General features: G+C 37.9%; 1 protein-coding gene across 2 annotated transcripts in view; it reads left to right on the top strand.

The window, feature by feature from the left end:
- Positions 1-25000, top strand: part of LOC127436105 (dedicator of cytokinesis protein 4-like) — a 100803-nt gene that overhangs the window by 7709 nt on the left and 68094 nt on the right. Inside the window, exons 2-9 of one of the 2 annotated variants that reach the window (XM_051690039.1) lie at positions 13946-14029; positions 15342-15382; positions 15607-15662; positions 16511-16607; positions 17547-17695; positions 19718-19802; positions 21557-21708; positions 22912-22993. In XM_051690039.1, the coding sequence (XP_051545999.1) occupies positions 13946-14029; positions 15342-15382; positions 15607-15662; positions 16511-16607; positions 17547-17695; positions 19718-19802; positions 21557-21708; positions 22912-22993 (746 nt within the window). Of the gene's footprint in view, positions 1-13945; positions 14030-15341; positions 15383-15606; positions 15663-16510; positions 16608-17546; positions 17696-19717; positions 19803-21556; positions 21709-22911; positions 22994-25000 lie in introns of those variants that run through there. The other variant, XM_051690040.1, reaches the window with a different exon arrangement.

Below are 25000 nucleotides of genomic sequence, written 5' to 3'. Positions count from 1 at the left end.
ATATTTATAAATAAAACATTTTCAAACATGTAAAATGTCACTTCTGTGAACATGACGACATATATACACATTTAAATCAGATAGAATCAGATATATGAATCGATTCACTGATCTGGACGATTTGAACTGAATCCCAGTGATAAATTGAACTTAACAATTGTATTTCCTTTTTTATAACTGAAGTTTAAATCAGAGACTCATACTTGCAATTTGCAAGAAGAATTCCAAATCTAATTCAATGGCACACTCTTTAGGAAACTTAATGGCAAAATAAAAAGCGATCTAAAAATGATGTATTACAGCATATCGACAGCAAAATCATTGCAAATAAATCATAAATATAATGTATTTGCCAAGCCCAAGTTTAAAGTATTTCTATATTCATCTACTGCATAAAGGGATGAATACTTTAAGTGATTCATGAAATTCAGTTTGTGTATCCACATTTGCATGTAAACCAGAGAGAGCACCATAGATTGACATGTCAATCACAAGACTGACATCTCTTGTACCCTTTTAACGCCTATAAGCACCTAGTAGTCCTCCTAGAGTGCATCTTGTCTTGATTCTTTCTCAAATATAACTAAAAGTCCAAAGATGAGAAGCGACTGTAGGCACTGTAAGTTGTCTTGAGCTCCTAGTTGCTGTCAAAATGTATGTAGAGCATGGCTGTCTGTGTGAGAAGGGTTTGAAAAGGGCACTCGCTCGCCAAACTGCTGTCTTTTGTACTTGTTACCATCTGTCAGAGCTTGTCTGCTGTTTTTTTTATTGCGACCTCTCTGATAGTCAGGTCAGTGCACTCTTACCTACTGCTTGAAAAAGTTGCATGTGGTTTGTTTTTCTTAGTGGAATACTCTAAGTCCAAATCTGACCTGGAAAATCAGTCCTCAGAATAACGACACATATTTCGGTCTGTCCCTTACACTAAGCTATTGTCAAATGGGTTTGGAAAGACATGAGGGTGCATAAATGACAGTATTTTCATTTTTGGGTGAACTATTCCTTTAAGCAAACTCTTCAAGTGATACTGAACGGGAATGCTTTGTATCTTAGATCTTCATATTGCCGACAATATAAGATTTTCCCCCATGCAGGCAATTAGACACTAATGATGCTCAGTCAGTAGAAACTTCAGAAGGAGTCTGTGTTTTGTCAGAGGGCAGTTGGAGACATTTGTAGAAACGCCAACAACCCATGCATAGAGAATATGCGAAACTATTACAAAGCCTGTTTAATAAATGGTGTTGACTGTGCCTTCTGCTAACTGCTTTATTTTTTTATTTTATTTTTTCAAATAAAAGCATCTTGGAATATTTCCATTCCTCAAAACGTGGATCAGATTGATTGTAGCTAGTCGATAACAAACTTCTGAAACATGTTACGTACTCTTTGACTTTCTCAGGTTGTCAAGAATTGTTTTGTATCTTCTCGAACATTAGAGAGAATGGCAGCAGAAGACACAACAATTCCCAGAAGAGTGTTTGGTGTTTATTTTCCACCTCTCTCAGTCTTTCTTCCTCTCTGACTGCCTTGTTCGCTCTCTGGATGTTGTGGTTATGGCCATCCGTACTCCAGAGAGAACAGCTACAAGACATTCCCATCTGAGCGCTATGCTTCACTAATGAACATAGCCTACAAACACATTTAGAGAGACGGGCAACTTGATTCAGTTGTCAGAAAATAACGAGTGAGGTTGATCTCTTATTAAACTGTGAAATATTTAATATTTCTTAATAGATTCGCTAAGGTGAGAAAAGATTGATTCACTTAAAGCAGGGGTCGGCAACCTTTTCGACATGAAGTGCCATTTTTTATTTTCCTGGTCAATGGCTGTGCCATGCGCAGGAATTTGATTTTCCGAAGTTTGTGTCCACTTGTGAAAATGTTTCTATTTTGCATTTTTCTAATTTAATCGTTTATTTTTAATTACAAATGATATTATCAGCATAACAGTTTGAGTGAAAAATGTGTGCAAAACCCAATGATTATGATATAATCATGATCCTGCATGTGAATTTTCACAAAGCATCTTAAATGCTTTAATGAAAGAACCTGTCCTTTTGTACAAAATGAGTTTTCATTAACTGAAAATTACAGTTAATGTCACAAATGTGCTTATTTGATTACTGATCACGAAATTATGTGGAATTTTAAATATTTCTTATATTATGTCATTGTAATCATGCAATCACTAGCACACAAGCAACAGCGAGAGAGGAGCAGGCTTGTTTAAAGTTGAAGTCAGAAGTTCACATATACTTAGGTTGAAGTCATTAAAACTAATTTTTTAACCAATCCACAGATTTCATATTAGCAAACTATAGTTTTGGCAAGTCGTTTCAGACATCTACTTTGTGCATGACACAAGTAATTATTCCAACAATTGTTTACAGACAGATTGTTTCACTTTTTATTGACTATATCACAGTTCCAGCGGGTCAGAAGTTTACATACACTAAGTTAACTGTGCCTTTAAGCAGCTTGGAAAATTCCAGAAAATGATGTCAAGTCTTTAGACAATTAGCCAATTAGCTTCTGATAGGAGGTGTACTGAATTGGAGGTGCACCTGTGGATGTATTTTAAGGCCTACCTTCAAACTCAGTGCCTCTTTTCTTGACATCATGGGAAAATCAAAAGAAATCAGCCAAGACCTCAGAAAAAAATTGTGGACCTCCACAAGTCTGGTTCATACTTGGGAGCAATTTCCAAATGCCTGAAGTTACGCCGTTCGTCTGTACAAACAATAGTACGCAAGTATAAACTCCATGTGGCCACGCAGTCATCATACCGCTCAGGAAGGAGATGCATTCTGTCTCCTAGAGATGAACGTAGATTGGTGCGAAAAGTGCAAATCAATCCCAGAACAACAGCAAAGGACCTTGTGAAGATGCTCGAGGAAACAGGTAGTCAAGTATCTATATCCACAGTAAAACGAGTCCTATATTGACATAACCTGAAAGGCTGCTCAGCAAGGAAGAAGCCACTGCTCTAAAACTGCCATAAAAAAAGTCAGACTACAGTTTGCAAGTGCACATGGGGACAAAGATCTTACTTTTTTGAGAGATGTCCTCTGGTCTAATGAAACAAATATTGAACTGTTTGGCCATAATGACCATCGTTATGTTTGGAGGAAAAAGGGTGAGTCATGCAAGCCAAAGAACTCCATCCCAACTGTGAAGCATGGGGTGGCAGCATCATGTTGTGGGGGTGCTTTGCTGCAGGAGGGACTGGTGCACTTCACAAAATAGATGGCATCATGAGCAAGGAAATTATGTGGATATATTGAAGCAACATCTCAAGACATCAGCCAGGAAGTTTAAGCTCGGTCGCAATGTGGCCTTCCAAATGGACAAAGACCCCAAGCATACCTCCAAAGTTGTGGCTGACAACAAGGACAACAAAGTTAAGGTATTGGAGTGGCCATCACAAAGCCCTGACCCCAGTCCAATAGAACATTTGTGGGCAGAACTGAAAAAGCATGTGCGAGCAAGGAGGCCTACAAACCTGACTCGGTTACACCAGTTCTGTCTGGAGGAATGTGCCAAAATTCCAGTAACTTATTGTGAGATGCTTGTGGAAGGCTACCCAAAAAGTTTGACCCAAGTTAAACAATTTAAAGGCAATACTACCAAATACTAACAAAGTGTATATAAACTTCTGACCCACTGGGAATGTGATGAAAGAAATAAAACCTGAAATAAATCATTCTCTCTACTATTACTCTGACATTTCACATTCTAGAAATAAAGTAGTGGTCCCAACTGACCTAAGACAGGGAATGTTTTTTTACTATTGAATGTTAGGAATTGTGAAAAACTGAGTTTAAATGTATTTGACTAAGGTGCATGTAAACTTCTGGCTTCAACTGTATAATGACATTTTTTCGCACCTGCATTCCAATCTACATCTTGATGTAATCTTTCCTCCTGATCATGCAGCGTGTTTTCATCAGCTGAATGGGAGACTAAACACTATTAAAGTGTGACGAGACTCGCGTTGCATGTGCAAGCCATTCGCGCATCACAAGCCGTTTAACTTTTTAGCCCTTTTCGGTGACTCGCACCTGCAAAATCCTAAAACTGTATTTCCAGGTTTTATTTATATTTTGAATAGACTCAGATTGTTGAACCACACGATGTGGGTGTATGTTTTTTCTTTTAATTGTTTAATGTAATTTTGAGTGTGACTATGGTTTAAGGAGGGTGTATAGTACCTGTATGTGAAATCTCAAGGATTAATAGTGGTGTATTCCTTATTACATCACGTGTTGTTCTGAAAGCAAAAAGAAACAAATGAAACACAGAATGTAGGCTGTCATCCATGCAGTCTGACCGAAGCAAAGTGGGCGCGCTTTTACTCACGCAATTGACCGAACATGAAGCACTGCCGGCTCGTGATGCGTGAATGGCTTTCACGTGCTGCACTAGTCTGTTGGGTATGCTGCAGTCTCGTCACAATTTAACTTTTTGTTTAGCCTCCCATTCAGCTCATGAAAACACGCTGCGTGATTATGAGGAAAGAGTACATCAAGATGTAGATTGGAATGCAGGTGCGGAATTATTGCCGACCCCTGACTTAAAGGAATGTTCCGGGTTCAGTACAGGTTACTGTAAGCTCAATCGGAAGCATTTGTGGCATAATATTGATTACTACAAAAATTTAATTTGACTCGTTCCTCCTTTTCTTTAATAAAAAGCAGGAATTGAGGTTACAGTGAGGCACTCACAATGGAAGTGAATTGGGGCCAATTTTTCAACGATAAAATACTCACTTTTTCAAAAGTATAACCACAAGATAATGTGTGTAAACATGATTTTAGTGTGATTACAAACCTCTTCTGTGTAAAGTTATAGCCAATTTTACATCTTCGTTACCATGACGATGTGATGTCAACAAACCCTAAAATGACTGTAAAAATTACAATATAAACAACTTTACAGCTTAAATAATACATGAGTTTTAACTGAAGAATTAATGCAAGTGTTTTTATAAAATTATAAGCTTCACATTTCTGCCTTTAAACCCTCCAATAATTCGCCCCATTCTTCAATCCCCAGTTCTTCGAATCCAGGGTGTGCTGAGTGACTCCGGCCAAGCCTCCTAAGCAACCAAATTGGCCAGGTTGCTAGGGTGGCTAGAGTTACATGGGGTAACCTCTTCGTGGTCACTGTAATGTGGTTCTCGCTCTTGGTGGGGTGCGTGGTGGGTTGTGTGTGGATGCCGTGGAGAATAGCGTGAAGCCTCCACATGCGCTATGTCTCTGCGGCAACGCGCTCAACAAGCTACGTGATAAGATGCACGGATTGACACTCTCAGACACGGAGGCAACTGAGATTCGTCCTCCGCCACCCGGATTAAGACGAGTCACTATGCCACCACGAGGACATAGGGAATTCGGCATTCCAAATTGGGGAGAAAAGAGGAGGAAAAAAGTTAGTTTTCTGAAAGTGAACTCCACATTGGACAAATAGTTCTGATAGTTTATTGAAAAAAGTGTTGAACATTCTTAGAATGTCATTCAGCCAACTTTTTTCGTCTACAAAACAGGGTAAGGCTAATTTAAGTTTGTGTAAAGAAAAGGCAAGTATATAGATCTAAAAAATATTTATTTTTTTTGTTTGGTAATTAATTATTTTATTTAATGCTTTATTCATTTGGTAATTTATTTTGCCTAATTTAATACAGGGAATTTTGCCGGCATTTTTTCAAAAGTAAGCTAAACAATAATTTTATATAATTGGGCTGTGTTAGTGTTCCAAAAAAGCACACTGAAGCTTTTCTCCTAGTATTGTGTATTTATTTTAATTTAAAACATCTTTGTGCGCAGAAATTATATGTTTTTTTGTTTTGTGGGCTAATTCCATGACTGCCATCTATTCGTCAGGCTAACGATTGGGGTAAATTCTGTTGTGTGTCACGCAAGACGTCATGTTTTGCGTTAATGCCAATTTTCTCGACAAAAAGTGTTTCCAAACCAGTTTTTCGCGAAATTTGATGTATCAACATAGAGTATATGCGCTAGAGTTAAATGGAAAAATATTATGTTGACACTTGTGAAATTTTAGCGATAATTTGCGTTTCCACTATTTGTCGCAAAAAAAAAAAACCTTTGGATGGAAACGTAGTTAGTGATAAAGCATTGTGACGAGGAGGAGGAAGGGGCCGGGCCATGAGGACACATGAGGACCGAATGTTCGCAAACAGTATACCGTTGCTCAGCTGTTTCGAAGATCTTTTTACCACTAAACGAAGAACCGAAGAAGAACTTCTTCAGAAGTATATCAGTGCCTTTAAGCAGAAGTCTTCATTTAATAACACTAATGTCTAGGAGATACAATTTAGATTTTAAAAGAGATCCCATATGTGGTTTTCTTTTTTTAAGCTTTCTAACATTGCTTAGTAGTATGCTTACAAAATAGATTTGTTAATCTAAATCTTCTTTGTACACATGAAATCACCAAGCATCTATTTTGTTTGATGTGTTTGTACAGAAATGGTGGTCTTTTATTCCGCAACCAGACCTGCACCATTTTTTATTCAAACAAAGAATTAATATAGAGGCTGATGTTTTGCTCTGGGAACGAACAAAACACAGCTAAATATGTGAGATATCTAATATCAGAACTCATAATATTCTCATTACTGCACAAAAGGGCTGAGTCTGGGAATCATTACACAACGGATGAGAAAATTGCGGTGCTGGTGTTACCACTCATCTTCATGTTCATTAAATTTGTTTGCTTTTAAGGATTGCCTGACCCATTTTGGGGCAGTATGTGGGACTCCCGTCCTTTCTAATGCTTGCTGTGATTAAATCAACTGAAGGCTTTATCACTATCCAAACAAATATTTCATAATTCTGCATAGTCACTCATGATTTGGGGTCATGTAGATCTATATAGAACTTACTGAACTGCTCTAGGTGAAGCACATACTTTTATAAATTGATTACGTAAATTGGTGTTCAATTAGAAATTGAATTCAAGTACAGTAGGGTGTGTAATAAAGAAGGGCCTAAATGCTTGACTCCCAATAAATGGTCTTGTAATTTTAACTAGGCCCAGATGTATCTGCTGGACAATCAGTGGTTTTGATGTTTTGAATAGAGTAACTGAAACGGGCAGTTTGATTTGATTCACGGAAATGAGCTGAACATACCAACTAAGTTTAAATCAGAGATGCAATTAAATTATCTCTGTCTTTACAAACTCATACTGGTAAATCACAAGACAAGGAAGGATTGCAAATTTGGAGCACTGTCTTTAGGAAATGCCAAGTGGCCAAATAAAAAAGCACATTACAATCATCGCAATTTTGCTTAATGTAATTTCAGCAGCAAAGTCGTTGTGAAGATATCTTGAATATTCGATATATCGCCCAGCCGTAGTGGGTATATTCAAAGAAGAGGTAATATACTCTTAGATAATATGCAAAAGAAAGCTGAAGTGTGTAATTTTTGCGCCACAAACGTAGCCAATGGAATTGCAGATTTAATCAGCAACTGATTCCAGTAACTCCCCCCATCTTCCATTGGCTGTACAAACAGATAGGCCCGCCCCAAACTCACACCACTGGTCAAGCCTTCAGAACTTATCCCAGACCTCCTAAGAGTAACTCATATTAACACCCTTGCCATTGGTACTCCGACTCAGTGTTAGTATCTCTGTGTATCAAGAGTATTTCTGTTTGCGCTGTGCCTTCGGCTGGCATTGTCCTCTCAGGAGGCTGACTCAATACAACATTACAGCTAGCATCAAAAAGCAATATGAAGAGAGAGGTTAGTGTGTGCACCCATCCATCACCCTGACGAGCAGACAGATATGAGCGCATTCTCAGACACCCATGACTGTCTGTGGGGGATTCTGCTGCAGGTTAACGCTCTGACATCAGTCAATTAGTGTCTCTGATAATAGTGATAAATGGCATTTGCAATGAATACATTAGAAAATTTGAAATTTATAGTAAGTGATGATGGATTGAAGTGGAGTCAAACATTGACCTTGTGCTTCATGGTAAAAGTTCAGTTTGATATTCAGTGATGCTTTCTAAATAGCCTAAAGATATAGCGATAAGCCACTTGAGACTGGGCATTACAGTGATTTTACCACGGGACAGAGTTGTTCTGAATTTCCCTTCACTATGATAAAATAAAACAGCGGCAACGGCATGATGATAAAATACACCATTGTTCATTATAGAGTAAAATGTATTCTTTTTAATTATCATAATAGACAATTCTTCCACCAAGTAATATAGTTCATTATCCTGATTGTAGGCTTTTTATGGTTGCTTTATGGCAAGCAACATAGCAACTTGACATTTTAATATATAATATGCGGTCACAGGTGTGCGTTTATAGTCATTTTAGAAACTATACATTTGTCAATTGCATTGTAAAGGTATTTGTAATCGTAACCACATTTATAATTAAGCATAATGTACTGTATAGTTACCCGGTCATTATCGCAAAATAGCAATAGCGTCCAGGACCCTGACACAAAGTGGAGGGGTCTTGTATCACCCTGAAGGGTTTTATTTTGCAATAACAACTGGCTGACTGTACTTAATCCTACTTATTACATGGCTGCTTACCAAATAAATAAATAAATAGATATGATATATTGATTTGAGTTGTAATTATTTTATTATGTGTGAAGAAAGGGACAGTGGAGTGGTTTAAGAGACATGAAACTCTGACGAGAGTCAGCTAAACAGTTTATCGGTCATTATGAAGAAATATTTGACCGCGTAATGCTGCAATTGACCAATCAGAATCAAGTATTCCAGAGTGCTGTGTAACAAGACATTATAACACTTAACTAGTCATTGTTACACCATTAAAGAGTGTAATAGATTATGAAACGTGATTGTAACACATGGTCAAGTCATTTGTTTGAATGCTTTTTCGTTTTTAAAAGAATAAATATGAACTAGTAAGTAGTATAATTAGAGCTGTCGGAATTAACACGTTAATCGCATGCAATTAATTAAAAAAGTTTAATGTGTTAATTTGTCTTAATTGTGATTAACGCGTTTACCGTTAATACAGCATACCGGTAAACCAGCATAAACACTTGTTGTACCTTTTTAATGTGTCCGCTCAGAGTCATTTGCGCTATTATTTGATGTACAAAACAAGCCTAGGTGGGACTTGTGATAGAAATCAAGTATTTTCAGCGCATTTTAATTACCACTGAAGCACACTAAGTCTTAACTAATTAACAAGTCTTAATGCCCATTGCGATGAATACTAAACCTATGGGGACTAAAGCCATCTTTACACAGCAAAGGTGGCACAGAAGCTGCATAATATGAAATGTCAATTAGGTGGATTTTCACAAAGCAGGAATAAATGCATTTACACAGCATTTGCAAATGCATAAATAATGTTATGAGATGAATATTTTAAATGTAAAATTATGAATATAGAAATTAAATGAATGAAAATATGAATGAATATTCAACCTATGGGGACTAATTCTTTCAATAAGTCAACCTTCTAATTAGACTTTGGGAAACATTTAGTGTTACTTAAATAGGTGACATTATATTGTGGAAGGCTTTGTTTGGAAAATGTTAATAATGCATTATATTGTTACATATTGTTTTGTTTTCTTTCCAAAGTTAGAAAAAAGGCATTTTTACAGGAAAATAAGTATGTATGCTGTCAAATTTTAGCATTTTTAAATTCTGCAATTAATTGCAATTAACAAAAAAAGAAAAAAAAGTGATCAATCACGATTAAAAATTTTAATCGATGGACAGCACTAATTATAGTGCAATATAACTGTGGTTACAACTATGTATTATAAAAGGTGGCCATTAAAAGTCATTAAAAAAAAAACGTTGCATTATATCTAATGGATGCGTTACATTTATATAAGGTTACATTTTGCCCAGTAATATCTCATATTTGAGAGTTAAAATCATAAAATCGTAAGTCTAAAAATATGGCCACATTAATTATGTCACGTTAACTTTTCGAATACGCTTAGATGTCTAATAGTAGCCAAATTACTGTAGTCACTAGACACTCGACGGTAAAATGTGGATGGGTCACGATGGTCAACTAGCCATCTAACAACCATCTAGTCGGATAACTATTGTCAAGTAGTTTATATAAAAAAATAAATATATTTTTGACATTTTTTAGAAACAGTGCTTTAATAAGCTTTTTGACATGGTGCTATTATGCTGTTTGTGTGTTATAACCCACTTGGATGGGTGGCGTTATTATTTTCATCCCCTTTAAAGCACCGGTTTAAAGCATTAGCTTTTTTTTAATGTGAGAGCATATCTCGTGTAAATGCCCTCACAGAAACGCATCCAATTGGGGTTAAAATTGACCTAATTATAAAGGACTTCCTTAAGAGTGATTGGTCGGTTTCTCTATTCGCAAGCCTAGCTAGTCGATCTTGAAAAATATATAGCTTTTCACATCCCTACTGTAAACCTATCAGTCTCACTTTAACTTTGTTGTGGTTATAGTCGCATGATTGAGTCACAGGGACAGTGTTACAGGGGACCAGAGGGCTCTTTGCACCTGGTAAGGGTTATGAGAGACAGGCCTCTGGCTGTCCTGTCTCTCTGCCAAGCAGCAGTGTGTGTCCACCACGCTGACAGCAGCACCGTGGGAAAGCGTTTAACACAAGCATGCAGCTCAAACAACTTTGCCCATCTAAAACAGCGAGCCTTTGCCACTCCCCGGAGATGATGGCTGTGGTTCAAGTAGTGGCCAAAGTCGTAATAAAAAGGGATCTGATTTAATATTTGGCATCATAAGTGCCAGTTTTATCTCTTGAGTAAAACTGACACTCTCCTGTACAGAATATGAATTATAAAACAAAAAGGTCATGAATTATCCATCAATGTTTTTAAAGTTCATTAAAAGACAGATCATTTTCAGTTACCACAGCCTCTGATGTAATATTTAAGTAGAGTTTTCCATTTTGTGTGGGTAACTTTGATCAGATCTCTATCCAATCAACGGTGTAGTAGAGGTAGACCGATATATTGGTTTTACCGATTAATCTGTGCTGATCATTTTTGGAACTATTGGTTATCGGGAAAAATCTATGCTGATAGTTTTTTATTCCTCATAAATAAACCTTATGTGGTGAAAATATATACAGTAAATAATACACTGATGAGCCAAAACATTATGACCACCTGCCTAATATGCTATTGGTCCTCTGCATGCTGCCAAAACAGCACCAACCCACTGAGGTATGGACTCTACAAGTCCCCTGAAGGTGTCCTGTGGTCTCTGGCACCAAGATATTAGCAGCAGATCCTTCAAATCCTGTAAGTTGCGAGGTGGAGCCGCCATGGATCAGACTTGTTGGTCCAGAACATCCCACAGATGCTCAATGGGATTGAGATCCGGGGAATTTGTAGGCTAGGGCAACACCTTGAACTCTTCATCATGTTCCCCAAACAATTCAAACAAACTCAAACAATGTGTGCAGTATGGCAGGGCGCATTATCCTGCTGAAAGAGGCCACTGCCATCTAGGAATACCATTGCCATGTAGGGGTGTACCTGGTCTACAACGATGTTTAGGTAGGTGGCACGTGTAAAGTTGACGTCCACATAAATGGCCCGACCCAGGTTTCCCAGCAGAACATTGCCCAGAGCATCATACACCCTCCACCAGCTTGTCGTCTTCCCACAGTGCATCTTGGTGACATCACTTCCCCAGGTAAACAGCGCACACATACACGGCCATCCACATGATGTAAAAGAAACCACCACCACCTTATTAAAATCCACTATTGTTTGACCTCTACAGTGGCTAGAGGTGCAAATGCAATCCAGCTAATGAATATACAGATACTGTCAAGATATGAAATGCATGTAAATGCAAGGTGTAAATGGGGCCTGAGCGACTTGGGGGGTGGGCTCTTTTGAATTTGTCTGGTAATCAACCACCTAGAACACCCTAGCAACCACCTAGCAACACCATAGCTACAATCCAGATCACACTAGCAACTGCATAGCAATACAATGGCAACCACCCACAACACATTAGGATCATGGTGGCAAATTTTCTTCAGAAAATGCAAAAATCTAATTCCGATTGTTTGAGGGGGGAAAATGGACAGAACTATTTATTGATAAACAATTCAAGGCTGTGCATTTCTGTGATTTTACCACGTTTAAGGGATGTTCTTAGGCCTCTTTATTTTGAAAGAATGATTGTGATAGAATGTCATTTCTCAGCTGTACAGTGTGATGCAGAAGGCTTAGCTGGCATTTCCATCATATTGCAAGACGCGGTACTAGATTTCTGACCAGCGATAAGCATCTATTCCCTGCAACACCTCTGGCAGAGTCTGAAATCATGCTGAGTCTTTGCATCAGCATGTGTTCGGGCACATCACTGACAGGCAGAGAGCATTGCAACGCAGCTCATCTTTGAAAAGCTGACGTAGATGTTATGTTAGCCTGCTTAACCTCTGAGCAGTGTCAAACTTTGACGGGGTTTTGTGTGGTGATGTAGTTTATGCACCTAAATATTTATAAATTTTTTCTGTCAAAATGTTTCCTAACCCACTTGATATGCAAATGAGCACTCAAAATTAACACATGTATGCATGTGCGTAAAGTGCATACGGATGCTGTCAGTGTTTAGTTTTAGTCAGTCTCTGTGCTCTTGCACTTGTTATGTAACGTAAGCTTGGGGAGGTGACTCAGGGTTTATTTAATAGAAAAGTGAAATAATGTTAGAAGTGCAGATCTAAGAATAATATGTTTTTAAAATGAGGAAATGTGTGGTGTGCTTGCAAGAGCATGCTTGATAAAGTCAAATTAATTGGTAGTTCATGCATAACGTATCTGATTGTCTATATATATATATATATATATATATATATATATATATATATATATATATATATATATATATATATATATACATATAATTTTATTTTTTTTATTATTTTTTTAAATAATTTGAATCACCTTTTTGCCTTCACTCCTTCACAAAAAAACAGCTTAAAGGAATAGTTCACCCAAAAAAGGTTTTTAGAAGAATATTTTAGCTCTGTAGGTCCATACAATGCAATTGAATGCAAGTGACCAGAACTATGAAGGTCCAAAAAGCATATAAAGGCTGCATAAAAGTAATCCATATTCCAGTGGTTAAATCCATATCTTCAGAAGAGATATGATAGGTGTTGGTGAGAAACAGATCAATATTTAAGTCTTTTTTTTTTTTTTTAACATAAATCTCCACTTTCACATTCTTCTTTTGTTTTTGGCGATTCATATTGATGTGTTATTCCTCTTTCGAAAATCACTTTGGATGAAAGTGTCAAATGAATAAATGTAAATGTAAAATGTTTGTACATATCGCCACCTACTGGGAAGGGAGGAGAATTTATAGAAAAAAGGTAGTAGATGATGAAAGAATTTTAATTTTTAGGTGAACTATCCCTTTAAACTAACCAAAGTGGGTATGCTGGTCTTAGCTAAGTGGGCACTTTTTAGCTGGTCTGGCTGGGAGATCATCTAGACCTGCTTACACCAAGTTTTTCTAAGACAATCAGTTTCTTATCAACAGGATTTAATGGTTGTTCGGTATGACAATTAATTAATTTCATAGTACAAATATTACATGTAATGTCACATCATTAAAGCTGTGGGCATTAATTATAAGCAAAAACTAACAATATGCTGTTTAAAATAGTTTTAGATGGAGTATAGCATGTCATACAGCAGGACAAGTCAACTTTCTCAAGTATTTCACGTCAACTACCCAAACAAGTATAAAACTTGTGGTTATGTAAAGCTGATATCACATCGCCCACTGGGCCAAACAAACTTTTCGAGAGCTTCCATGCAGCAAAGTTTTGTGAAGACAGACAGATTTTTCATTTTCAGGTCTACCACAGCTATAATGTTCTCAGCTCATCAGTTCATTGTTTGCATTTTTTTCATCAGTGCTGGCAAATTTTCGAGGAACGGTGCAGCATGGACTCCCCCTGGAAATCGGCGACACAGTGCAGATTTTGGAGAAATGTGAAGGTAACAGTGTTGTAGTTGAGTTAAACCTGACAGCTAACAATCAATTTCTTTTTTACTGTATATCATCATCCTTAGAGACTGATGGGAAAGTTACTGTGGTAATTAATTCAGCCTTACCTTCCCTAATGAACAACATTTTTTGTGGATGCAGCTAGAGAGTTAGGAGAAGCCTGTAGAGTAAAGTGTAGGCATTATGTCCATAGTTGGAAATTGTTAAAGGAAATTTCCGGGTTCAATACAAGGTAAACTCAATAGACAGCATTTGTGGCATAGTGTTGTTTACCACAAAGATTTATTTCGTCCCTCGTTTTCTTTAAAAAAAAATTGGGGTATAGTGAGGCAGTTACAATGGAAGTGAATGGGGCCAATCCGCAAACGTGTAAATACTCACTGTTTCAATAGTATAGCCACAAGATGTAAACAATATGCGTGTTGACATGATTTTAGTGTACTAAAATCGCTTACTAACCTTTTCTGTGTAAAGTTATCCAATTTTACAACTTCGTTGCCATGATGACGTAACGTCATAAACCCTAAAACGACAGTAAAAACGAAGATTTAATCAACTTTACAGCTTCATATTTCTGCCTTTTAACTTTTCAAAAATTGGCCCCATTCATGTCCATTGTAAGTCCCTCACTGTAACCTCGATTTTTGCTTTATTTTAAAGAAAAGGAAGGACGGGGGGCCTGGGTAGCTCAGTGGTAAAATACGCTGGCTACCACCCCTGGAGTTCGCTAGCTTGCTAGTTCGAATCCCAGGGCGTGCTGAGTGACTCCAGCCAGGTCTCCTAAGCAACCAAATTGGCTTGGTTGCTAGGGAGGGTAGAGTCACATGGGGTAAACTCCTCATGGTCGCTATAATGTGGTTTGTTCTCAGTGGGGCGCGTGGTGAGTTGAGCGTGGTTGCCGCGGTGGATGGCATGAAGCCTCCACACGCACTATGTCTCCATGGCAACGTGCTCAACAAGCCACGTGATAAGATGCACGGGTTGATGGTCTCAGACGCGGAGGCAACTGGGATTCGTCCTCCACCACCCGGACTGAGGCGAATCACTACACAACGAGGACTTGGAAGCACATTGGGAATTGGGCATTCCAAATTGGGAGAAAAAGGGGAAAAATCCCCCAAAAAAAGAAAAGGAAGGACGAGTCAAAATTATTTATTGTGGTAATCAACATTGTGTCATAAATGCTGTCGATTGAGCTTAACTTGTATTGGACACAGAATATTCCTTTAAGAAATATGCATTATGCTGTTGAATTGTAAAAGTGAGATATTTTCATATAAATGTCATTGCGTCTCTTTGAAGGATGGTACAGAGGATTCATCACAAAGAATCCAAATGTAAAGGTGAGTGCAATCCGAACTTATCTTTGAGGTTGACATAATAACACTGTGCAAAAATTCCGTTCTTCGTCTATTTCTGTCGGTTCTTTGGTTTTTATCTGGATCTCTTCCACCTGCTTTGGCTGTCTGCACATTTATATGCAGATGCCAGAGCATGTTTGTTTACTCTGGTGTATTTTACAAGCAGTAATTGGCTTTAAAAATCACTTTGTATCATCTCTCCCCAGGGAATATTCCCAAGCTCTTACATCCACCTGAAAAATGCCCATGTGAGGAATAAAGGGTAAGAGTCCAGGACTGTAGTGTGATGGAACTGTAGTTCTTTATACAGAGTGTACCTGCAAATAAGATACTTCTTTTTTACACTTTACAAAAAGGTTGTATACGTTAACATTATTTAATACATTAGGGATCATGAACTAACAATGAACAATATATTTTTACTGCAGTTATAAATATTGGTTCATGTTAACTTGGTTATGTGTGCATATATAATGTATAATTATGTGTAGAGACAGCATTAATACAATGATATTTATCTGTTGTAGATTGGTAGGGGTGTAGTATATGTAGATGTGTAGACATACTTGCTAATGATTGTTATAAATCGAGATATACTGTATATGCTGTAATGATAGGTCTTACATATGTTTTGTGTTTACAAACGAAATGTGTTTAAGGCTATTCTTTTCAAAATATGAGAATGCAGTTAAGAAGTGAGAACATCACAAATTTAAGATGGTCTTAGTATATATAGCTGTCACTCATAAAGGATCTAGGCTGTAAACATAAGGAGTCACAGGTTCAACCCCCAGAATTTGTAATCTATAAACTGGATGTTCAGTAAGATATGACCTCTGAACTGTCACTTGTGCCCTTTAGGAAGACACTGATTCACAGGTCCCTACTTGGGGAAAGTCATAGCAATATATGTGCTTTAAATGAGATGCATTTGTAATATGACTAGTCTGGCCCACCGAAGTGACGATCCCTTCACTCTCCCATAAGCTCATTGCAAGTGTATTTGTGGACATGTCTGATTTAAGTCAGTGTTACAGCTCCGTGTCGTGTAAGGTCACCTCCTTCTGTCCTGATGGCCGTAACAGTGTGTTGGTGTGTCTTTCCCTGCAGGCAGTTTGAGACCGTCTTCCCAACCGAGGACTCGGTCATTACAGAGATAACAATGACCTTGAGAGACTGGGGCACCATGTGGAAACAGCTCTACATGGTGAATATCATTCTCTGTGTTACATTGAATACATGCAATTACTTGAATGGAATTTAATTTGTAAGCTGGAAACTCATGGCTGATAAAAATAATACAGTCAGGATTTAAAATTGAACTGTCCACTTCTGGCAATGGTGAGTGACCAGCTGGCCAGTAACTGTTTAATTTACTAACCAAAGTCAGTTTTAAACTTCATTATGACTCATATGATATGAGTTTACTTAAAGGGATAGTTCACCCAAAAATTAAAATTATCTCATCATTTACCCTCATGCCATCCCAGATGTGTATGACTTTCTTTCTTCTGCTGAACACAAAGATTTTTAGAAAAAAATATTTCAGCTCTGTAGGTTCATACAATGCAAGTGAATGGTGACCAGAAATTTGAAGGTCCAAAAAGCATATAAAGACAACATAAAAGTAATCCATAAGACTCCAGTGGTTAAATCCGTATCTTCAGAAGTGATATGATAGGTGTGGGTGAGAAACAGATCAATATTTAAGTCCTTTTTTACTATAAATTCTCCTCCCTGACCGGTAGGTGGTGATATGCACGAAGAATGCAAATCGCCAAAAACAAAAGAAGAAGAAGGTGAGAGTGAAAGTGGAGATTTATAGTAAAAAGGACTCAAATATTAATCAGTTTCTCACCCACACCTATCATATTGCTTCTGAAGACATGGATGTAACCACTGGAGTTGTATGGATTACTTTTATGCTTCCTATATGCTTTTTAGCCACCATTCACTTGCATTGTATCTTCATTTGTGCTCAGCAGAAGAAATAAAGTCTTAGACATCTGGTATGGCATGAGGGTGAGTTAATTATGCAGGTATTTTCATTTTTGAACTATCCCTTTAATAGCTCATATGTTTAAATAGAGAAATAGAATCTCTCTGTCACCTACTCATGTTCTTTCTATCTATGTCTCTCTCTCAGAGAAATGAAGGGGATCTGTTTCACAGACTGTGGCATGTAATGAATGAGATATTGGAGTTGCGGCAGCAGGTTTTAGTTGGTCACCTCACCAACGACCGAATGAGTGACATCAAACAGCACATAACAGCACGACTGGACTGGGGCAATGAGTGAGTTTGAAGCAACTGTTAAGGGCCATTCACACAAAACTCGTTTTTGTGTCCGTCCAAGCTGTTTTCCAATTGCTTTCCTATGTAAACACGTGTTAGACGGACGTCTTTGACTGTTACAGTAGTTCTCGCTATTTTTGTCTGCCGCAAGAGCGTGTTTGTAGACAGTGTGTCAAGTTAAAGAGAGCATAAACTTTTTTTAAAAAGTGCCGTGTTGTAAGGAATAATTTTCCCTGAAATAAAAATTTGTCATCATTTACTCATGTCATTTCAAGCCTTTATGACCTTCGTAAAATTTTCATCAAGGAATATTCAAGCTGCTCTATCCCATAAAACAACGCATAATGTGACATGGGGCTTTTTCTGCAAAAAATTACTTAAAGGGTCAGTTCGTTCAAAAATTAAAATTCTCTCATCATTACTCACCCTCATGCCATTCCAAATGTGTATGACATTCTTTCTTCTGCAGAACAAAAAAATGAAGATTTTTAGAAGAAAACCTCAGCTCTGTATGTCCATACAATGCAAGTGAATGGTGACCAAAACTCTGAAGCTCCAAAAAGCACATGAAGGCAGCATGAAAGTAATTCATAAGACTCCAGTGGTTAAATCCATATCTTCAGAAGCTATTTGATAGGTTTGTGTGAGAAACAGATCAATATTTAAGTCATTTTTTACTATAAATCTTCACTTTCACACTATGAAAGTGAAAGTGGAGATTTGTAGTAAAAAAGGATAAAAAATGTATCTGTCCCATTAAATATCAGTCTTTTCCTCCCACAAGATAAACAAAAGTAGCAGCGTAAACATCGAAACCCCACTAAGGGCAATGAAAAAGCGATCACTATTGCGCCAATGAACAAAGCACTTAACCCCAGTTTGCTTTTTTTTTTTTTTAACTCTCAGTTGCTTTGGATAAAAGCATCAATGTGAAAAATTATTTTATGAAGTCGTCAGCTCCCAACACATGCCATATGATAGCATTCAACATGATTCTTTCATACCATTAGAGTTGATTTTGCTTTCATGTATTTGTCACAATACGGATTTTTTTTTATTTTTATTTTTTTAAAGTAATAGCAAATATATTCATTAAAACATTAAAAACAGTGGGCGGAACACAGTGGCAAAGACAGCAATGATAAACTACCTTGCAAATACTGGCCAGTCTGTCAGCCATGTGTTCTAATGCTTATGTGCTGTTTTTCTTTGAAAAAGAACACACAGATGGTAGTAGCAAGTGGGACGTGTTACGTATGCTTTATTTGTCTCTCATTACGTAGTTATTTTTGGACAGTATTACAATGAAACAAATTATTTCTCACATTTGATTCATGTTTTGTACATGTTAAAGCTGATTGTTTGATTGTTGTTTGAGAATTGACTTTTCACTAAGCTCCGCCCCTCTTGGTTACTGTTGCTCGCTCAGTCAAACTTTGCAGGATGTCCTGTAGGAATCAGTTGGAGATTTCCATGAACAGTGTGATTTTCAGTAAAATATGTAAATAAAGTGGTTATAATTTATTGAATATTAATCCTAGGCATGAAGTAAAGCATTTTTATACATTTTACCATTTCATATGATCATTTTTGTAAAATTCAGTTTAAAACTGTCCAGATGCACAATAAAAATGCAAAATTGGTCAATAGCATTTTTAAGGCATGGCTTAAAGGGATAGTTGACTGAAAAATTACAATTATGTCATAATTTACTCTAAGCAGATCTAAGCAGAATGTTAGTCTCAGCCACCATTCACTTTCATTACACCTTTTTGTCATCTGATAAAAATTATTGGTGACTGAGGCTAACATTCTGCCTAACATCTTCTTTTCTGTTCCACGGAAGAAAAAAGTAATATGCGTTTGGAACAACGTGAGGGTGAGTAAATAATGACGGAATTTAAATTTTTTGTTAAACTATCCCTTAAATAAAGGGTCAAAAGCTTTGTAAAATAATTGGGTAAGATTTGTTGACTTTATGTAGAGAAGAATGCAAGAAGTGTGTGTTTCTGTGTGTTTCAGGCAGCTTGGTCTGGACCTGGTCCCCAGGAGGGACTTCGGTATGGTGGACCCAGATGAGATCAGCGTCACCGAGCTGTATCGGCTGGTGGGTAGTCAAACGTTCATGCTCACATACATGCATTCAGACACACATGCATTTCCTTTACCCATGAGTCACTCCACCTTCCTCTTCTGCCGCCTCTATTCATTGCTATGTTACTATGGCAACTGCAGCCCGACCTGACGCCAAGGCTCTCTCTCGAATTGCCAGAGTGCCTCGTCCTCTGTTTTAACAAAGATACACACACATAAACACACACCTCCAGTCAGCTGTGCATAGGGAAATGATAGTAATTAAGGACAAGAGAGAAATGCTAAATGGTGCATTAACAGGCTGTTTGCAAACTGCAAAGACAGTTCACGCATGCTGCTCCCTGCCCTTATTATCTGGCATACATGCAGCAAAATTGGTTGATTTCTCTAAAAGCCTCAATGGCAAAGTGCTGTACAGATCTTTGGAACATACAATAGTACTGTAGATGCAGATAGTGTATCTAGTCAAAGACAGAATATGCAGTATGCTCTCTCTCTCTCTCTCTCTCTCTCTCGCTCTCTCTCTCTCCATACTTACCTTTTTTAGGAAATTTTTTTAAACCCTGACCACACGTCCCAGTTTTAATTCTGTGGGTTAGCAGAGGTGTAAGGGTAGGGGTTAAAAGATGGGGAAGAAACAAAAGAGCTGGGTGGTTGCAGATGTATGAGAGAGAGAGAGAAAGAAAGAAAGAATAAAAAAAGAGACCAATTTATTTAGATTAGAGTTTTTGATGTGGTGTCCCCAGAGTTGTGCGCCTTGTTTGAAAGATCTTACAGCATCTTGGGTCCAAAGCTTATTAAGTACAAGTTGAGCTCTAAGGACGGCATTTAATGGCGTGCTGTCAGTTATCTCAGAATATTAATTTGACTAGTCAATCGGTTTGTAAAACCTAACAAAAACAAAATGTCTTGACTGAAATCCACTTAAATCAGAAGTCGTTGTACACCATAGTAAGTGTGTAACTGTGCCATTAAAGGGACAGTTCACCCAAAAATGAATATTCTCTCATCATTTACTCACCCTCATGCCATTCCAGATGTGTATAACTTTCTTTCTTCTGCTGAACACAAACAAAGATTTTTAGAAAAATATCTCAGCTCTGTAGGTGCAATGCAAGTGAATGGTGACCAGAACATTGAAGCTCCAAAAAGCACATAAAGGCAGCATAAAAGTAATCTATATGACTCTAGTGGTTAAATCCATATCTTCAGAAACAATATGATTGGTGTGGATGAGAAACAGATCAATATTTAAGTTGTTTTTTACTATAAGTTCTCCTCCCTGCCCAGTAGGTTGCGATATGCACGGAGAATGTGAATCACCAAAAACAAAAGAAGAATGTGAAGGTGAAAGTGGAGATTGATAGGAAAAAAGGATTTAAATATTGATATGTTTCTCACCATATCATATTGCTTCAAATGTGTCAATATTATAATCAATAAAGACAATTTCCTGTTTATTCTCTCCTCTAAGCTTTAATGATATCAACATTCCCACCTACTGTGCATATTTACAATTAGTGTTTATTGTTTGTATTCACATCGCAGCCATAAGGGTCTTTTCTTAACGAATGGTCAGGCCAGTAGTTCAAAATTTTTCACCTTTGAAAACATTTTCACTGTCCACACAACAAATATGATAAATAGCTTCTTTTTTTTCTTAGCAATTTATTCATATGCGTCAGGAAAAACAAATATGTTTTTCATAAAATGTTACGTTTTATAAATGTTTAACATTGTAATGATATTTTGGGTTCTTTTGAATAGATGGAGAGGCGTCATCGGAGACGTGAGGCTCCGCCGCAGGCCAGTATGCACCACCTGTTCCTTCAGATGAAGAGCATGATGAGCTCAAACCTGGGGGAGGAGCTGGAGGTCTTCTTCTCTGTCTATGACAGCCGGGAAATGCGACCAATCAGGTGCCATCTCTGAACACAGCCAGCCAATCACAAGTCTGTAATGATCTCAAGTAGGAAGAATTAAAATTCAGTCATCGGTTACTCACCCTCATTCCGTTTCAAGCCTGCATGACTTTCTTCTGTGGAAAACAACAGGAGACATTTTGAAGAATGTCCTGGCTTATCTTTTCCATACAAAGAAAGTGGACTGCTGTCGAGCTCGAAAAGGACAAAAAGGGAACTAAATTGCAAGTATTCTTAAGCTATATGATAGCTTTGTGTGAGAAAGGGTTTTTCACTGAAAATCTTCCCCTCCACCATTGCTCTCAAATCTCATTCTGCCAGGTTTGGCATCAGTGGCTATTAGTGATGAAATGTGCAAAAGTAACTAGAACATTTGTCGTCGATGATGTCAAACCTGGCTGTATTTTACAGTACCTTTTGAGATCTAGACAGTAAAATGAGGTGACTTCATTTTGTGGAAAAAAGAAACCTGGACGATCTGCTGAAGAAAGAAAAAAATAGGGTTTCGGAACGACATGAGACGTGACGTAGTCGTTAAAGATCTGGGCTAAGGGTTTTACGATCGAATGCAACTGGGGCGATCCATGAACTATCACTTACTTCACACGTACTTCTGCTCAAGTCATCCAAAAAATACACATGCGTAGATTTGGCCAGACTAAGGTTTTTATGAATTATGAATCGCTATATTCCTTTCATCTGTCTGAAATTTGTCTCCAAGCCTCTATACACACGTGTATGACGCTTTCACACTATTACGTCAATTTTGCTACCAGAGGAAACTAATATCTATGAATCAGTTTTGGCTTAACGTCAATGCATCTCATTACAGCATCTCTGTCATTCCGCATACAGTACATCAGCTGGAGGGATGCTTTAGTTTCACGTCCATGATAGAACTACGGCCTTGATGTGTTTGCTGAATTTTTCATTGCTTTCTGTCTCTTTTTCTCTCTCGGTGCTGATGTTAGGGGGTGTGCTGTTCAAACCCCCCTTCTCATTGTAAATTATTCAGAGCAAGTGACGCCCCAGGGCACTTAGTGAAAGTGAAAGGGAGAGACGAGTAGATACCGAGTGTGTTCAGTTGTGAACACACACGTGCACACACTCGCGCTCACACCAATTCTCATGTGTTTACTCATGCTTCATGGCACGTCTGGGCTGAACATGACCGATTTTGTCTGTCTCTCTCTCTTTCAGCGAGAGGTTCTTTGTGCGCCTCAATAAGCAAGGGCTACCCAAGTCCCCTGAGAAAACAGAGAGGCAGTGTACACTCTTTGTTGTAAGTATGCACTTGTTCGGGGTCCACCAAGGGTGTGTCCTTGATCTTTTGTCTTCAGGGCTGTTTCGGCATTGAATGGATCTGGCGCTGTTGTCAATAAATATTTGAGAGGTGTGTTGGAAAACATAGCCTTGCCTGAACATTATTTCCGATATTATGGGATATATTTTGAGATTAGATGAGAACGACAAACTCCAGGCTTTTGTTTTGCGAGTGTTTAGAAAAATCAAAGTCTCATGACAAGTCGTAATAATAGTATGAGATGGCAAAATCGTAAGATATTGTAAGTTTTGTTTGTACAAAAACATACACTGTTCGCTCCCATAGAGAAAAATCAACAAACCAATAAACAGTGTTATGGCAGTTTTTCCTAAGTTTAACCCTGAACCAGTGGCGTCGACATCTGGCAGAAAGGGAACGATGAAAATGACCACGGGCACGACAGCGAAAACGACCGAAGGGGAAACACCCAAGAGCCCCTGAACCTAACCATGATTTTAATAGAAAAATACATTTGTGTACTATGTAAGAAGGAAAAAATCGGGTTTTGAAGGAGATGAGGGAAGCCTATTAAGGTTATTGAAACACATCTGTCATATGTATTGCATAAATAAATATGGAGTAAGTTTCCTTTCTTAAAATAAAGTGTTGGATAGGAGGCTAGCTAAAATTTGATGCCTGTGTTGAATCGATTTGAAATTCTGTTTGTTGATTGGTTGGTCTCTATGGGAATAAAAGTCGTACCTTTTGGTATGAGCCAATTCGTACGAATCACGTTCGAGTTGTCACGAGACTGTTGTAAATATTTAGAGCTTTACCAAATGTTAGATTTTATTGTTTGAATAAAAATAAACAGTAATACTTAAAGGAATATTCCGGGTTCAATACAAGTTAAGCCCAATCAACAGCCAGTATCTGTGGCATAATGTTGATTATCACAAAAAATAATTTTGACTCGTCCCTCCTTTTCTTTTTTTCTTTTTTTGTGGATTTTTCCCCTTTTTCACCCAATTTGGAATGCCCAATTCCCAGTGCGCTTTTAAGTCCTCGTGGTCGCGTAGTGATACGCCTCAATCTGGGTGGCGGAGGATGAATTCCAGTTGCCTCCGCGTCTGAGACCATCAACCCGCGCATTTTATCACGTGGCTTGTTGAGCACGGAGAAATAGCGCATGTGGAGGCTTCACGCCATCCACTGCGGCATCTGCGCTCAACTCACCACGTGCCCCACCGAGAACAAACCACATTATAGCGACCACGAGGAGGTTACCCCATGTGACTCTACCCTCCCTAGCAACCGGGCCAATTTTGGTTGTTTAGGAGACCTGGCTGAAGTCACTCAGCACGCCCTGGGATTCAAACTAGCGAACTCCAGGGGTGGTAGCCAGCGTCTTTTACCACTGAGCTACCCAGGCCCCCCGTCCCTCCTTTTCTTTAAAAAAAGCAGAAATGGAGGTTACAGTGAGGCACTTACAATGGAAGTGAATGGAGCCAATTTTTGGAGGGTTTAAAGAAAGAAATGTGAAGCTGATAATTTTATAAAAGCACTTACATTAATTCTTCTGTTAAAGCTTGTGTATTATTTGAGCTGTAAAGTTGTTTAAATCGTTGTTTTTACAGTAATTTTAGGGTTTGTTGACATAATATCGTCATAGCTACTAAGTTGTTAAATTGGCTATAACATTATACAGAAAAGGTTTGTAAGTGATTTTATCACACTAAAATCATATTAACACACATTTTGTTTATATCTTGTGGCTGTACTTTTGAAACAGTGAGTATTTTAATGTTTACAGATTAGCCCCATTGACTTCCATTGTAAGTTCCATCACTGTAACTCAGATTTTTGCTTTTTTTAAAGAAAAGGATGGACAAGATGAAAAACATTTTTGTGATAATCAACATTATGGCACAAATTCTGTCGATTTAAGCTGAACTTGTTTTGAATCCGGAATTCCTTTAAGGGCTCCCACGATCATGGAATACCTGGAAATATCAGGGAATCTGG

This window comes from Myxocyprinus asiaticus, chromosome 46 (genome assembly GCF_019703515.2).
Source record: "Myxocyprinus asiaticus isolate MX2 ecotype Aquarium Trade chromosome 46, UBuf_Myxa_2, whole genome shotgun sequence".
NCBI classification, from domain to species: Eukaryota; Metazoa; Chordata; class Actinopteri; order Cypriniformes; family Catostomidae; genus Myxocyprinus; species Myxocyprinus asiaticus.
The sequence above is the reverse complement of the archived record's forward strand: the minus strand, read 5'-3'. Positions and strand labels throughout refer to the sequence as shown.